We start from the raw sequence: 15,000 nt of genomic DNA, 5'->3' as shown, positions 1-15,000 counted from the left end.
TAGGACAACATGGTTTTGTACCGGAAAAGTACACAAACCCAACTGTTCTCCACCATGAAAGCTATATAAAAATATGATAAATGAAAAAGATACAGATGTGGTTTACCTCTTTGCAAAAGCTTTTGACAAGGTAGATCATAATATATTAGCTCATAACATTGTTGACAAAGTAGGAAGATGGATAAAAGAATTTTTGCTGTGATTGTGATGTCGGATGAAGCTGTAATATCCGTGTACCACAGGGTACGAGGCATTGCTGTTTGTGATTATTTGCCATAGTTTTAAGGAAACAGTTTCCACAAGAATAAGTAGAGAAATTGCTGATGAAGATAGGAACTCGCTACAAAGAGACCTAAATAAAATATATAAATGGGCAGAGATAAATAGGATGGTATTTAACTCTGATAAATTTGAATCAATGAACTATGGTGATAAAGTAGAATGCTATATGCATCTCTCTTTATGAGACAATCACAAACAAGTTAAAGACCTTGGTGTGATAATTGAATGAAACATGCAATGATCAAATAGCAATTCTATTGGCTCAAAAATGGGAATTTGTTCTCTCACTGAAAAGCTGAACACATGATTATGCTTTATAAAACTTACGTTAGTCCACTTGAATATTGCAATATAATAATCTGCAAACTCTCAAAGGTCATTTACAGCTAGAATAGAAGAAGTTAAGGACCTTGACTACTCTACAATTCTTAAATTTATATAGTCTTGAAAGGAGAAGAGAACTCTACATGGTAATTCAAGCATGGAAACAGATCTTACTATCATGGAACTTTTATCAAAAAGAGCAAGCAGAGGTAGTTAATAGTGCCAAAAACTATACCAGGAAAATTAAGGAAAGCACACAGGACATTAATCCACCACGCACCAGCATCGATAATGCACTCTATTCAATGCGCTACCAGCTCATCTGAGGAACATAACAGGAGTGAGCGTAGATGTGTTTAAGAATAAGCTCGACAAATATCTAAGATGCATCCCAGACCATCCAAGACTGGAAGATGCAAAATATACTGCGTCTCTGGTAGACATCAAAGGCGCCTCACACTGAGGGACCTGGGGCAACCTTGAACGAATTGTAAGGTCTGTAAGGTAAGGTAAGGTCTCTCTCTCTTTCTGTTTATGGAAATAGTTCCTATAATTTGAAACCCTCTCTCTCTCTCTCTCTCTCTCTCTCTCTCTCTCTCTCTCTCTCTCTCTCTCTGTGTTTATGTAAAAAATGTTCCTATGTTCTGAACACCCTCTCTCTCTCTCTCTCTCTCTCTCTCTCTCTCTCTCTCTCTCTCTGTAGCTACCTATATTCTATTCTATAATCTGAAGCACCCTCTCCTTCCTACAATATATCACGCATTCTTTTCGCGGCATTTATTTTTTGCTTCGATCCACTAAACATTCCCCTTCCGTCACTAATTCTCACCCTAAGCCAATTTAACGCTTCCCTATGTACCGCCAAAATCTGCAACAAAATGATGAATTCACGGCGCCCAGGTTTTCGTTCAAAGCACAGAAGAAGAATGATACCCGTTCGCTCATTCTAAAGAGTTGTTACATATTTATTCTAAAGAGTTGTTACTTAGCTTTGAGCACAGAAGAAGAATGATATCTGTCCGCTTTTTCTAAAGAGATGATATCCGTTCACTTATTCTAAAGAGTTATCCCTTATTCTAAAGTACAAGCTTTGAGAACAGAAGAAGAATGATATCCGTCCGGTTGTTCTAAAGAGTTGTTACATAGCTTTGAACACAGAAGAAGAATGATACCCGTTCACTTATTCTAAAGAGTTGTTACGTAGCTTTGAGCACAGAAGAAGAAAGATACCCGTTCGCTCATTCTAAAGAGTTGTTACAGGAAGATTGATATCCGTTCTTATTCTAAAGAGCTGTTACGTAGAAGAAGAATGATATCCGTTCGCTTATTCTAAAGAGTTGTTACGTAGCTTTGAGAACAGAAGAAGAATGATACTCGTTCGCTTATTCTAAAGAGTTGTTACATAGCTTTAAGCACAGAAGAAGAATGATATCCGTCCGCTCATTCTAAAGAGATGTTACGTAGCTTTGAAAACAGAAGGAGAATGATATCCGTTCACTTATTCTAAAGAGCTGTTACGTAGCTTTGAAAACAACGCTTGCGCAGCGAACGTAACTTTTTATTGCTTGTAAATCGGGAACATTTGTACGATTTTCCAGTAATGAGAAAATATGACCCTATAGTAACGGCGATTCTTCTGTAGCCTTAGCTAAACACTACTGCGCTTCAGGGCAGCAAAAATCCTGTAAGACGTTTTCTAGTCTTCTGTAAAAGAAAACTGTTGTGCCGGCTTTGTCTGTCCGTCCGTCCGCACTTTTTTCTGTCCGCACTTATCCTTTCCAGTGCAATAACCACTTCTCCTGAGAAGATCGAATAACTGCCGACATGTTCGGCTCAGAAAAATCAATGAGAGACAAAAGACCCGAGACTCAGTGATAATTTAATTAAAGGCTGAATTCGTCCTCAGCAGAAAATCAACCGCGGAGAATCGTCCCAATAAGGTTATGGGGGAGAGTCACAACTCATTATCCGTTACGTTACCTTTCTCGGAATCGCCTGCAGGAGACGGCGGGAATGGGCGGCTTCTGACTTCCCGAATGACATCTCTGCTGCTGAAGTCACCAGAATTCGGGTATTAGTAGGTCTTAAGTTACTCGGTTAATTAGGTCGGGAAATTACAAGTACCGGTGAATGCAGAACCAAAAAGATCGAGAGGAAAATTACACACACACACACACATATATATACAGTATATATATGTGTGAGTGTGTGTGTGTACACACCATACATACATATATTCCATAATTTGGTGGCATTATGAATAAAACTTTAAATGAGTCACGTGCAGTTAAAGAACCGCTTAGCATAAAGATCTAATTTGGGGCGTTTTGAGCCTGTGTCCTAAAAATACAAACAGTCGTTTTAGTTCAGAATTTGAAATTCGCCAACCATAGGTCTGTACCCAGATGGGATGGATGCAAAGGAATAGCGTCATATGCATAAGCTTTAGGCCAAACCACATATTATGCGGAAATAATATGAAATGAAATGGGCTGAGAACAATACCCTGAGGAACCCCAGATATTAAATCCCTTTAGTCTCTACACTAAGGGTTGACTGATTAGGTTATGTAATCTGAGTGATTAATGATTAACCCCGTAGGGGGTTAGTGCCGTCAGTGCACCTCATGCGGTACACTGTAGGCATTACTGAAGGGTCTTTGCAGCGTCCCTTCGTCCCCTAGCTGCAACCTCTGTCATTTCTGTTACTGTACCTCCGTTCATCTCACTTGTCACCCTCTAGTAGCAAGTGCAACTGCGAGGTTTTCTAGCCTGTAAGTTCTGAACTTTAGGAAGAGTTCTAAATTTTCTAATCTCGGGAAAAGTTCTAACAGCACCATCCCTAAAATTTTAGGTAAAGTTCTGAACTTTAGGAAAAGTTCTAAACTTTGGGAAAAGTTCTAAACTTTAGGAAAAGCTCTAAACTTTAAGAAAAGTTCTAAACTTTAGGAAAAGTTCTAAACTTTACGAAAAGCTCTGAACTTTACGAAAGATTCTAAACTTTAGGAAAAGTTCTGAACTTTAGGAAAAGTTCTGAACTTTAGGAAGAGCTCTAAACTTTAGCTAAAGTTCTAAACTTTAGGAAAAGTTCTAAACTTTAGGAAAAGTTCTAAACCTTAGGAAAAGTTCTAAACTTTACAAAAAGTTCTAAACTTTAGGAAAAGTTCTGAACTTTAGGAAAAGTTCTAAACTTTAGGAAAAGTTCTGAACTTTAGAAAAGTTCTAAACTTTAGGAAAAGTTCTAAACTTTACGAAAAGTTCTAAACTTTAGAAAAGCACTTCACAGGAAAAGGGAATGTGCAGTCCTCCCCTGGTGATTCCATGAATGCTGTAAATGATTGATTTGTCGGGTGATCCGGTGACGCTATCTTTGACACCCTTGGGAGCGTTTAGCCCAACATTTATTGCCGGATATAATTCATAAATTAGATGACAAACCATCGAATCGATTCCTTTACTGTCCTCCATTTTTGGGGGGGCTAACACACATTCTTACATTCCACTGAAGAGAGAATGGTGGATATATTATTTAAATATCTCTCTCTCTCTCTCTCTCTCTCTCTCTCTCTCTCTCTCTCTCTCTCTCTCTCTCTCTCTCTCTCTCTCCGTATATATATATCCTGATACCTTGTTGTTATATATTATTGAGTTTACTCATACTTGTGACCAAAAGGCCATTGAAATTAATATGACAAATATACAAAATACTTCATACAAGAAGGCAGAAAAATTGTCACAGTGATGAATAAGCGTCATACGCCTTATGCCCTAGTGGACATTCACTAAATTGTGATGAAGGACTTAGAATCTATAAAAAAAATTTAATTGGCAGGAAGTTTGTCCAAGAACTTTTAGCTTTCTGCAAAACAAAACTATTGTGACGATTTTGTCTGTCCGCCCTCAGATCTTAAAAACTTCTGACAGGGCTGCAAATTGGTACGTTGGTCATCCACCGTCCAATCATCAAGCATACCAAATTGCAGCCCTCTAGCCTCAACAATTTTTATTTTATTTAAAGTTAAAGTTAACTATGATCGTGCGTCTGGCAACGCTAAGTACAGGCCACCACCGAGCCGTGGATGGAGGTTTCATGGACCGCGACTCATACAGCACCTGTACGTGTGTTAGACATGAAAAGGAATTTTCGCGAATAAGCAAAAGATCTGTTGTTCCGCTTTCAGAAGTGTTATTCGATGCGGCATATGAAGAAGACGTGAGACGTGCTGTTGATGAGCTCTTTTCGCGAACGCGTAAAGTTTCCCAGAGAATACAAAACGTTGAAACAGATGAATGGAGCAATAATTGCCAACTCGGGGAGGAGAATGAGAGAGAGAGAGAGAGAGAGAGAGAGGGAGGGAGGGAGAGAAAGTATGTTTCACGCGTGAAGGACAGTACATTGTTAGAACGAAGCCGTTCGCGCATCGCTTTCTCGAAAGAGAAAGCTAGTCCGCCAACACAGTTCAGCTGAGAAACAGACAGACAGACAGAAATAGAAAGCAAAAGAAAAAAAAAAAGAGCAAGCAGAAAAAAAAAAAACACACAAGCACAGCTCGTGTGCCCCAATGAAGTCCTCCCATTCAAGCAAACGGGCGATTGTAACGGCGACGCCGCCACGAAGTTCAGGGCAGAAATAGATCATTTGACGGCCAGACAGCCGACGTGGGATTTGAAAGCTCTCTCCGGAGCTGTCGTTTTGCCTCCCTCCGACGCCGTTTTTCGCTGTCATTCGCGGTTTGAAATGGGAGGAAGGGCTGTCAGTTTTTGGAGGTGAGTTTACGGTATTCGGTTTTGATCAGACCTTGGTAATTATGGGTCTGTGTGGATCCGTGCTTCTCTCTCTCTCTCTCTCTCTCTCATTCTGAATCACATTTTACCTTTCTTTAATAGCTGTTTGAAATAGGTGGACTTCTCACTCTCTCTCTCTCTCTCTCTCTCTCTCTCTCTCTCTCTCTCTCTCTCTCTCTCTCTCATTCTGAATCACATTTTACCTCTTTAATAGCTGTTTGAAATAGGTGGACTTCTCTCTCTCTCTCTCATTTTGAGATTACATTTACTTCTCTTTAATAGCTGTTTGAAGTAGGTGAGCTTTTCTCTCTCTCTCTCTCTCTCTCTCTCTCTCTCTCTCTCTCTCTCTCCTCTCTCTCTCTGAGATCACATTTACTTCTCTTTATTTAGCTGTTTGAACTCTTTAATTTTGAGCTGTTTCTCTTCAATAGCTAGGTGAACCTCTCTCTCTCTCTCTCTCTCTCTCTCTCTCTCTCTCTCTCTCTCTCTCTGAGTCTTTACTTCATTTAATAGCTGTTTGAGTAGGTGAACCTTTACATTTCTGAGTCTTTACTAGCTGTTTGAAGTAGGTGCCTCTCTCTCTCTCTCTCTCTCTCTCTCTCTCTCTCTCTCTCTCTCTCTCTCACTCTCTCATTCTGAGTCGCTTTACCTTTCTTTACTAGCTGTTTGAAGTAGGTGCTCTCTCTCTCTCTCTCTCTCTCTCTCTCTCTCTCTCTCTCTCTCTCTCTCTCTCTCTCTCTCTCTCTCTCTCTCTCTCTTTCTCGGGTCAGTAAGATTTGCCTTGTGTTTGCACTTTCATTCATACCCAGTTTTAGTTGACGTTTCTCTGTGTCTGGTTTTAATTAGCATATTTATTAATACAGTGACGTCAAGAAAGTATTTGTCGACTATTATGCTGTATCTGCTTAATTTAAAGGAATAAATCGTATTAAAATTTATTTGCAATTTTACGTACAGAGGAAGAATAGTAGCAGAAGTAGAAACATTATTGATAAGTTCGCGGTTTTTAGTTTTCTGTAAAAGAAAACTATTGTGCCGGCTTTGTCCTTCCGTCCGCACTTTTTTCTGTCCGTCCTCAGACTCCAGAAACTGCTGAGGTCAGAGGGCTGAAAATTGGTATGTTGATCATCCACCCTCCAATCATAAACCATACCAAATTGCAGCTCTCTAGCCTCAGTAGTTTTCAAGATCTGAGGGCGGACAGAAAATGATTTACACACTCGTCCTGTCACGAATACAAAGTGTAGTTGTTAAAAGAACGGAATTTAATCATTAAGCAGGTTGTTACCAACGTGCCATCAGCAATATGAAAAATTCAATTCCTATAAAATGTTAGCAGTAAACCCACTTGGTACACTGATGTTAATCTCATTCTGCCATCAGAGCCATCACTAGATGCAGGTAAACAGGGCTAAGGAAAATGTGTGGCAGCTAGTATGCAAAAGGGGCTATTAATCAAAATTGCCAATAACTAGATAATGTAGAAATATTTCTGCCTGTATCCGCGCGGGCGCATTAAGCCTCCATCAGAAGGCTCCCAGCAGTCTGAGTCATGCCCGGATGAAAATGATAATTTCAGCAGTAAATGGATGGTTTCGTGCATGCATGCGCCTACACGGGAAAACACGGGTCTTAAAATGCCTCGATTATGGCCAAAGTCATTATCTGATGTTATCGGGAAGCATCGTTCACGTGAGCTCGGAGATTAATCATTGAGAACACTGAGAGATACGATCAGGTAATATATCACGTAATATCTGGAGGAAGGCTGTACGCCTTGTATCTTGGAAAAATGCTTTAATATATTTCTGTTAAATGATTCAAGATTAGTAACGATGTTGTTTTTTTTTTTTTTTGTATTGATACATTGACGGAAAGGCTACGTGAAATTTTAAACTTTCTGAAGCCACAATATATTTCCTTCAATATTCTAACATTAAATATTCTCATAAAAATAATTGAAACAAGGATTTTCAGTGATGAAGATTTGCCTTCCATATTTCTGTGAGAATATTTCCATCGTTTCAGTGGTTTCTAATATCAAGTGTGTTATGCATGTGGAACAACAGTTAACAAACAGAGACGTATAGAGACCCAGTCTTTTATAAAATCAGATCAGATGAACCCAATGGAAGGTCGCCGAAGTGTGTCGACATATCGGCTCTCAGCAAGACTTCTTGGAACAAGTTTCCACTCCCCTACTGCTGGCTAAACCTATTACAAGTCTACTAGGTATACCAGATATCACATTCAAGCGAAGGGTTGTGGGTATTTCAGAAAACGGCTCCACGCCGTTACTTCCCGTGGGATCGTTCTCGTGCCTTCCAGTGAAAACAAGGTTGCTGAGTAAATAAATAAGTAGTATTGAGATTTTAGTGATAAGAAGTGATTAGGATCTAGAAATGGCGAGTTAGGTGGAGTGTGCCATAGAGAATTGAAAAATAGTCTTTAATACACGAGGATGCGTTCATGATATAAATTTGGCGTCGAGTTGTTAAGTTATTCTTAGTTCTCTTAATTCTTTTGTGAACTTCATCCATGTTTGCATATTATCTAAATATTCATCCATCTCTTAGCCAAGTTTAATCCTAATCATGTTATATTTATTCATTTTTTATGGAATAATTTCAGTGAATTAGATAATCAGTACTCTCTCTCTCTCTCTCTCTCTCTCAAGTTTAATCCTAATCATGTTTTATTTATTAATTTTTTATAGAATAATTCAGCGAATTGGATAGTGAATAAATATTCATAACCATTACCCTCTCTCTCTCTCTCTCTCTCTCTCTCTCTCTCTCTCTCTCTCTCTCTCTCTCTCTCTCTCTCTCTCCGTGTGTGTGTGCGTCATGTCTCATGTACGGCATGAAGATTCTCCTTCAGAAAGTTTCTAAAAAAAAAAAAAAAAAAAAAAAACTTAGAGCAGAAGAATTTTGACGCCCTAAACCACTCTCCATGTGTAATAAACATTGTAAAAACTTTTTAAAACTCCTTTTCCAAACTTGGAAAAACAGAGCTGTCAAATCAACTTTCAGCATCGCACATTAAATCTCTATTATGGCTTTTTGTTTCTCTTTTTTATTTTATTTTTTTTTTTTTTTGGTGGTCTCGACTCTGGTAAGTTATGGCGTTGGGAACATGACTAAGACAAAAGAGGTTTTCCTCAACGGAGCTTGAGAAACTTCTCGTGTGGTCAAGTTTGAGAGTTGCTTCCTTTGCTTTTTTGTTTTCGTGGGAGTTGAATATCATATAATATGACCTGTAGATTCTATATGTATATATATACATATATATATATATATATACATACACACATATACTTATACTTATGTAATTGTGATAGCCACAGTGTCCTCTCAGCTCCTCGAATTCTTCACAGTTATTTGCATATTTTTGTCACTACAAAGCCTTAGACTCACAAGCAAGAATACGAAGTGATTCGATCCCGCATCCGAGTATCAGAACGTGGCCACGTTGCCGACCTGTTGGATATATATATATATATATATATATATATATATATATATATATATATATATATATATATATATATATATATATATATATAACTTTAACTTAAATAAGATAACTACTGAAGCTTAGAGGGCTGCAATTTGGTTTGTTTGATGATTGGAGGTGGATGATTAACATAACAATTTGCAGCCCTCTAGCCTCAGTAGTTTTGAGATTATATATGGTCATAAGCAATTTCATAGTGTCATCGGCCGCATCCTATCAACCAGTCGTAGGATACCAAGTCTGAATCCTGTGTGAGAAGAGGCAGTGTGGCCCTTTTTGACTCTCCCAATCTATCTGTTAGTCGATTCTGGTGGGTTGGAACCCGGTTAGAAAAGGGCGTGGGGCTGGCACCCTCATCCCAAAACATTTGCACAGAACTGGAAGGCTGTCATATTTTTGGAGCAACACCTCTAAGAGAAAGTGTTTGGTGTGAAAAGTATACGTCTGTGTTGGTGTGTGTATCATATTTTGCATTAATTTATAGTTGGTTCTGTGGAAAAATATTCCAAGATGATCTGCTCATTTAAGGTCATTGCAAAGAATAACGAGGTTGGGTTTTGCTGACGACGCAGCCAGTCGTCAGAGAGATGACAAAATAATATAGGTTCTTCGTCTGCCTGTCTTTTTTGCAGGATGAGCCTTCCTCTCATGCATTGTATCATGATCAGTTACTGCTGCAGTGTTAGGTCTGCGGTGGGAGGTTGAAACCAACATTCTTTGGAAGCTTAAAGAATTTCAAGTTAGTGGCCCCTTTGGTGGGCTTGTTCCATGTGAATAGGTTTCATCTACCGAAATAATAATAATAATAATAATAATAATAATAAATAATAATAATAATAATAATAATAATAATAATAATAATAATAATAATAATAGTAATTTCCTCTACGTGAATTGGATATCTCTATAGGTGTGAGCCATAATATTTTTATAAGGTGTTTGCTGAAGACTTAATTCCCCGTTCAGATCAACAGAGTCACAGTGAGACTGACTGAAATTTGCCTGAAAAGTTCCGTCAGGCTAGGCAATCAAACCGGGAACCTCTACTTGATAAGGCCTGATTGAGTCCTAACCACTAAGAGAGAGAGAGAGAGAGAGAGGGCGCGGGGGGGGCATCATTGTATCGCAACGGAATTCACGCTGTCTGAACTAATTATCTGTATCAAATTCCAGGCGAAATACAAACTGAGAAGCAAATGTCTGCTTGTCAAACTGTTGACGCCAAGCGAAATATAACACTCTAGCAAGAACACGCAATCTGTGCGTTACACTGCTGTCAATCCAACCGCACAGTAATAAAAAAACAAGTAAAATATGCGCCGAAATTTCTTCGGCGCAATCGAGTTTTCTGTACAGCCGCTACAGCGTATGATCAAGGCCACCGAAAATCGATCTGTCTTTCGGTGGCTTCGGTGTAATGCTGTATGAGCCGCGGACCATGAAACTTTAACTACGGCCCGGTGGTGGCCTATCCTATATCGTTGCCAGAAGCACGATTATGGCTAACTTTAACCTTGAATAAAATAAAAACTACTGAGGCTAGAGGGCTGCAACTTGGTATGTTTGATGATTGGAGGGTGGATGATCAACATACCAATTTGCAGTCCTCTAGCCTCAGTAGTTTTTAAGATCTGAAGGCGGACAGAAAAAGTGCGTACGGACAGACAAAGCCGGCACAATAGTTTTCTTTTACAGAAAACTTTAAAAAAATTAATAAAACAAAAACCGCAAGCATCCGTGGACTGCGCGAGCATCAAAAGCAATTTGAAGACCAGAAACGGGTAATTACGGCGATAGGAGGGAATCGCTGGAACTGCCGTTTTTCATTTTGATTCCGATGTCATTCCTGTTGATTGGGGCGGAAAACAAAAGTGCGCTATTCCGCTTTCGTCGCTTCTGGAAATTAAGTGCCCGCGCGGCTGGTTTCGTCGGCGGTGGTGCTTCCTGCGGTAATAATTTGCAGTTACGTAACTCGCTTATATATCTGTAAACGTACGTAAATAATACTGATGATGTTTACATTTGATTACTAATATTTTTTCATCTTAATTTTCTGTAAAAGAAAACTACTGAGATGGCTTTTTGTCTTTCCGTCCGCACTTTACTCTGTCCGCACTTTTTCTGTCAGCACTTTTTCTGTCCGAACTTCCCTGTCCGCAATTTCTCTGTCCGTCCTCAGATCTTAAAAACTGCTGAGGCTAGAAGGCTGCAAATTGGTATGTTGATCATCCACCATCCAATCATCACACATACCAAATTGCAGACCTCCAGCCGCAGTAGTTCTTAATTTATTTAAGGTTAAAGTTAGCTATAATCGTGCGTCTGGCAAATCTGAGTTGATTTTCTCATGACGCACTTTTTCTGTCCGCCCTCAGATCTTAAAAACTGCTGAGGCTAGAGGGCTGCAAATTGGTATGTTGATCATCCACCCTCCAATCATCAAACATACCAAATTGCAGCCCTCTAGCCTCAGTAGTTCTTAATTTATTTAAGGTTAAAGTTAGCTATAATCGTGCGCCTGGCAAATCGGAGTTGATTTTCTCATGACATTATGCCTGGAAAACAGTAGATAGGAATTGGCAGAATTACTTGACCGATTCAAAGATATTCTTTTGAACTGCGTACATATTTTTAAACCAAGAGAGTTTCTTTGGCAGTTCTATACAAACTGGCGTTGGTTCACTCATCTGATTTCTTTATAGGGATCTTTCTTAGATAGTGACCCCAAGGGTTTTCAGGGGTCGATATCTAGGACTGATATTTCGTGGGGGTCATTATCTCTATGATATTTAAAGAGATCTTTCATCGATAGTGACCCCCCAATGGTTTTCAGGGGTCGGTATCTAGGACTAATATTTCTTGGGGGTCATAATCTTTATGATATCTACAGTCTTTTATTTGTGTTTTTAAGGTCATCCCCAGCGGGCTTGTACTAAACACGCCGCAAAGGTGGATACATACCGGGTTAAAACCTTTGGGCGTCACTATCTAGGAAAGACCCCTCTATAGCATATTGAATATTCATTGTAGTTATTAAAATCCTGTATAGAGTGTTGAGCATTATTATCAGTTGGTGGCCTCCTTGAACACTACATCTTGGGGCATGCTGAATATTACGGAATGAATAAGTTTCAGTAAATCTTGGAATATGCACAAATTCATAATCTCTCCCTTTTTCATGGGATTAAACCTTAGTGATGGTGAATTAATTCTTCATGGAATTATATATATATATATATATATATATATATATATATATATATATATATATATATATATATATATACATATATATATATATATATACACATACATACATACATACATACATACATACATACATATCAGCAGAGTCTTGATTGGCCAAGGGTGAGAACCAGAATCAGAAGGGGGAATATTTGGAGAAAAGGGGAAAAATATGGCGCGGAGAGAATTTATGATATATATATATATATATGCTCAACGACGAGGGTGCTTCAGATTATGGAGAAAATATCCCATGAACAGAATATACGGTGTCCACAGACAACATTCAGAACTGAATTTAAATGAATAGATGTTACCCTTTGAGAGAGAGAGAGAGAGAGAGAGAGAGAGAGAGAGAGAGAGAGAGAGAGAGAGAGAGACCGTGTATATAAAAAGCAATCCCTAAGCCACAATTTCCAATTTGATTCGACGGTATATAGATGTGAAAGGATATTTTAGCAGAGAAATTGATGTCGATGGAAACGGGATCGCTTTTGTCATATTTTTCATAAAAGGCTCTCTACACTGATACGGAAATTCATCCTGTCTCTCTCTCTCTCTCTCTCTCTCTCTCTCTCTCTCTCTCTCTCTCTCTCTCTCTCTCTTTTTCATATATTATATATATATATGTGTTTGTGTGTGATGAATATATATATATATATATATATATATATATATATATATATATATATATATATATATATATATATATATATATATATATATATATATATATGGAAGTTCCCTTTTATTTTTACATGTAAAAATTTTTGGCTTTTACTTCATTACTCAAGCAAATATTTTTTATTACATTTTTCTTGCCGATCTTCTCACGCGAGAGAGTGGCTTTTCGCAGCGCTTGAAAGGTAAGTAGGAGTGTTGTTAAGAATGCAGTTTTAACTGTTATTATTTATTTATTTTTTAGGAAATTGTTTACGTGGGTTGCGGGGGGGGGGCGAGGGGCTGGTGTCAGTGTGACCTGCTGTAGCATTTAAGTGTCATTTGTCCACGTTCCCGTAGGGGGTGGGGGACAGTGCCGTCAGTGCACCTCACAGGGTGCACTGTAGTCATTACTGAAGGTTCTTTGCAGCGTCCCTTCGGGCCCCCTATAGCTGAAACTCTTTCATTCCTTTGACTTTACCGCCATTCATATTCTCTTTCCTCCATCTTGCTATCCACCCTCTCCTAACAGTTATTTCACAGTGTAACTGCTAGGTTTTTCTCCTGTTACACCTTTCAAGCCCACCTATCCTCAATTTCCCTTCCAGCGCTGAATGGCCTCGTAGGTCCCAGCGCTTGGCCTTTGACCTAAATTCTGGAGTCTATTCCGTTCTGTTCTATTTGTCGAAATGTTTTTTTTTAATGGCTTTTTTTGTGAATGACAGAGAATGTTTGTTTAATTTAACCACTGAAGGGACGCAATCAGTAAGCCCTGAAAACCTGACAGTGAGTGTAAATAATCCGCATAGAAACTACAGAATTGGATTTAGATTAAAATTTGAGATAAAGTCAGGTTGTGGTATATTTTTTATCGCTTTGTTACAGGGTCAGAAATAGGCATATGGCTTTTCATTTTTTCTTCATGCGATTAAGCAGTTTCACGTTTATCCGTAGAGTCTGGTATCAGCTAAAGACAGCAGTGGTTTTTAGTTAAACACTGATAAAAACGAGGTACATAATAATTAGTTTGCGCTAGACAGCTGTACAAGTTTTATTCAGTATCCTGCAGAAAGATTTTCTACGTTGTAGTTCCACATTTGGCAGTGTTATCTGTTGCCGTGGTGGCATGGTGATAAGGTTCTCCCCTACCAGTCGAGCGGACCGGGGTTCAAATCCTGCCGCTCACTGGTGGCTTGGGGATGGCGCCATTGCATAAACCAGGTGGTCCGCCAACCTAGCGGTCTGAAAACTTGAGAGGGTTAGTAAGAAGATAGGTACCAGCCCTTGGGCTGGAGTGTTAAACAGTGGGCCTAGTAACACAATGGCCACATTGTCTGTCAGTGAAGACTAGAAAGTCAGATATCCCCTGTAGAGGGGCAGTGCCGTCAGTTCACCTCCCGCGGTACACTGCGTGCATTACTTAAGGATCTTTGCAGCGTCTCTTCGGCCCCTAACTGCAACCCCTTTCATTTATTTTACTGTGCCTCAGTTCATATTCTCTTTCTTCCATCTTACTTTCCTCCCTCTCCCAGCCTTTTCCCAGAAGCTGCATTCCGGGCACTGTCTGATCGACTCACATGTTACGAATGTTGACGCAAAACGGAAAGTCTCTCCTGCTCTTCATGACATTCTAATCTTTCAGCTTATCTGGTTTGCGATAACATCGGGTATTAACGAGAATATCGCCAAGGTACGTCCGGCCGTTGTTTACCATGCAGGTGGCTGCATTAATGAGGCTCCCGTTTATTAATTTTTCAATTTTCGTTCAGTCTTAATCGGTTTTGGGGTTAGTGTCGGATAACATTTTCATCTGCATAGGCGTGGGATGTAATTTCCATATTTAGGTCACCCGATCACGGCGCGTATTTTTATTCGGCTTTAAAGGACCCGCCTGCAAATTCCTGAGATGTATGCTAGTATGGTTAGGTAGGTTAGGTTAGGTTAGGTAGGTTAGGTTAGTTTGGTTAGGTTGGGTTAGATTAGATTAGATTAGATACATTAGATTGGATTAGTATCTACACAATAATTTGGGTGTGGGAAACATAATGAGATGATTTTCAAGAAAGTTCTATGGTTAGTTTTTAAGATGGGGAGTTGCGCTTTTTTCAGGTAAAGGTCCTGGTACTCGGTTACATCTTGGGAAAATGCCTCCGGGAAAGGTCTCGGTACTCGGTCACATCTCGGGAAA

At 39.2% G+C, this 15,000-nt stretch overlaps 1 protein-coding gene across 1 annotated transcript in view; it reads left to right on the top strand.

The window, feature by feature from the left end:
* Positions 1-15,000, top strand: part of LOC136845128 (serine proteinase stubble-like) — a 512,075-nt gene that overhangs the window by 160,092 nt on the left and 336,983 nt on the right. The window contains exon 3 of the mRNA XM_067115020.1: positions 12,947-13,018. Within this exon, the coding sequence (XP_066971121.1) occupies positions 12,947-13,018 (72 nt within the window). The remainder of the gene's footprint in view (positions 1-12,946; positions 13,019-15,000) is intronic.

The sequence above is a fragment of the Macrobrachium rosenbergii genome, chromosome 13, assembly GCF_040412425.1.
Source record: "Macrobrachium rosenbergii isolate ZJJX-2024 chromosome 13, ASM4041242v1, whole genome shotgun sequence".
Lineage (NCBI taxonomy): Eukaryota > Metazoa > Arthropoda > Malacostraca > Decapoda > Palaemonidae > Macrobrachium > Macrobrachium rosenbergii.
Note: the sequence above shows the minus strand (reverse complement) of the source record. Positions and strands in the feature narration are given on the sequence as shown.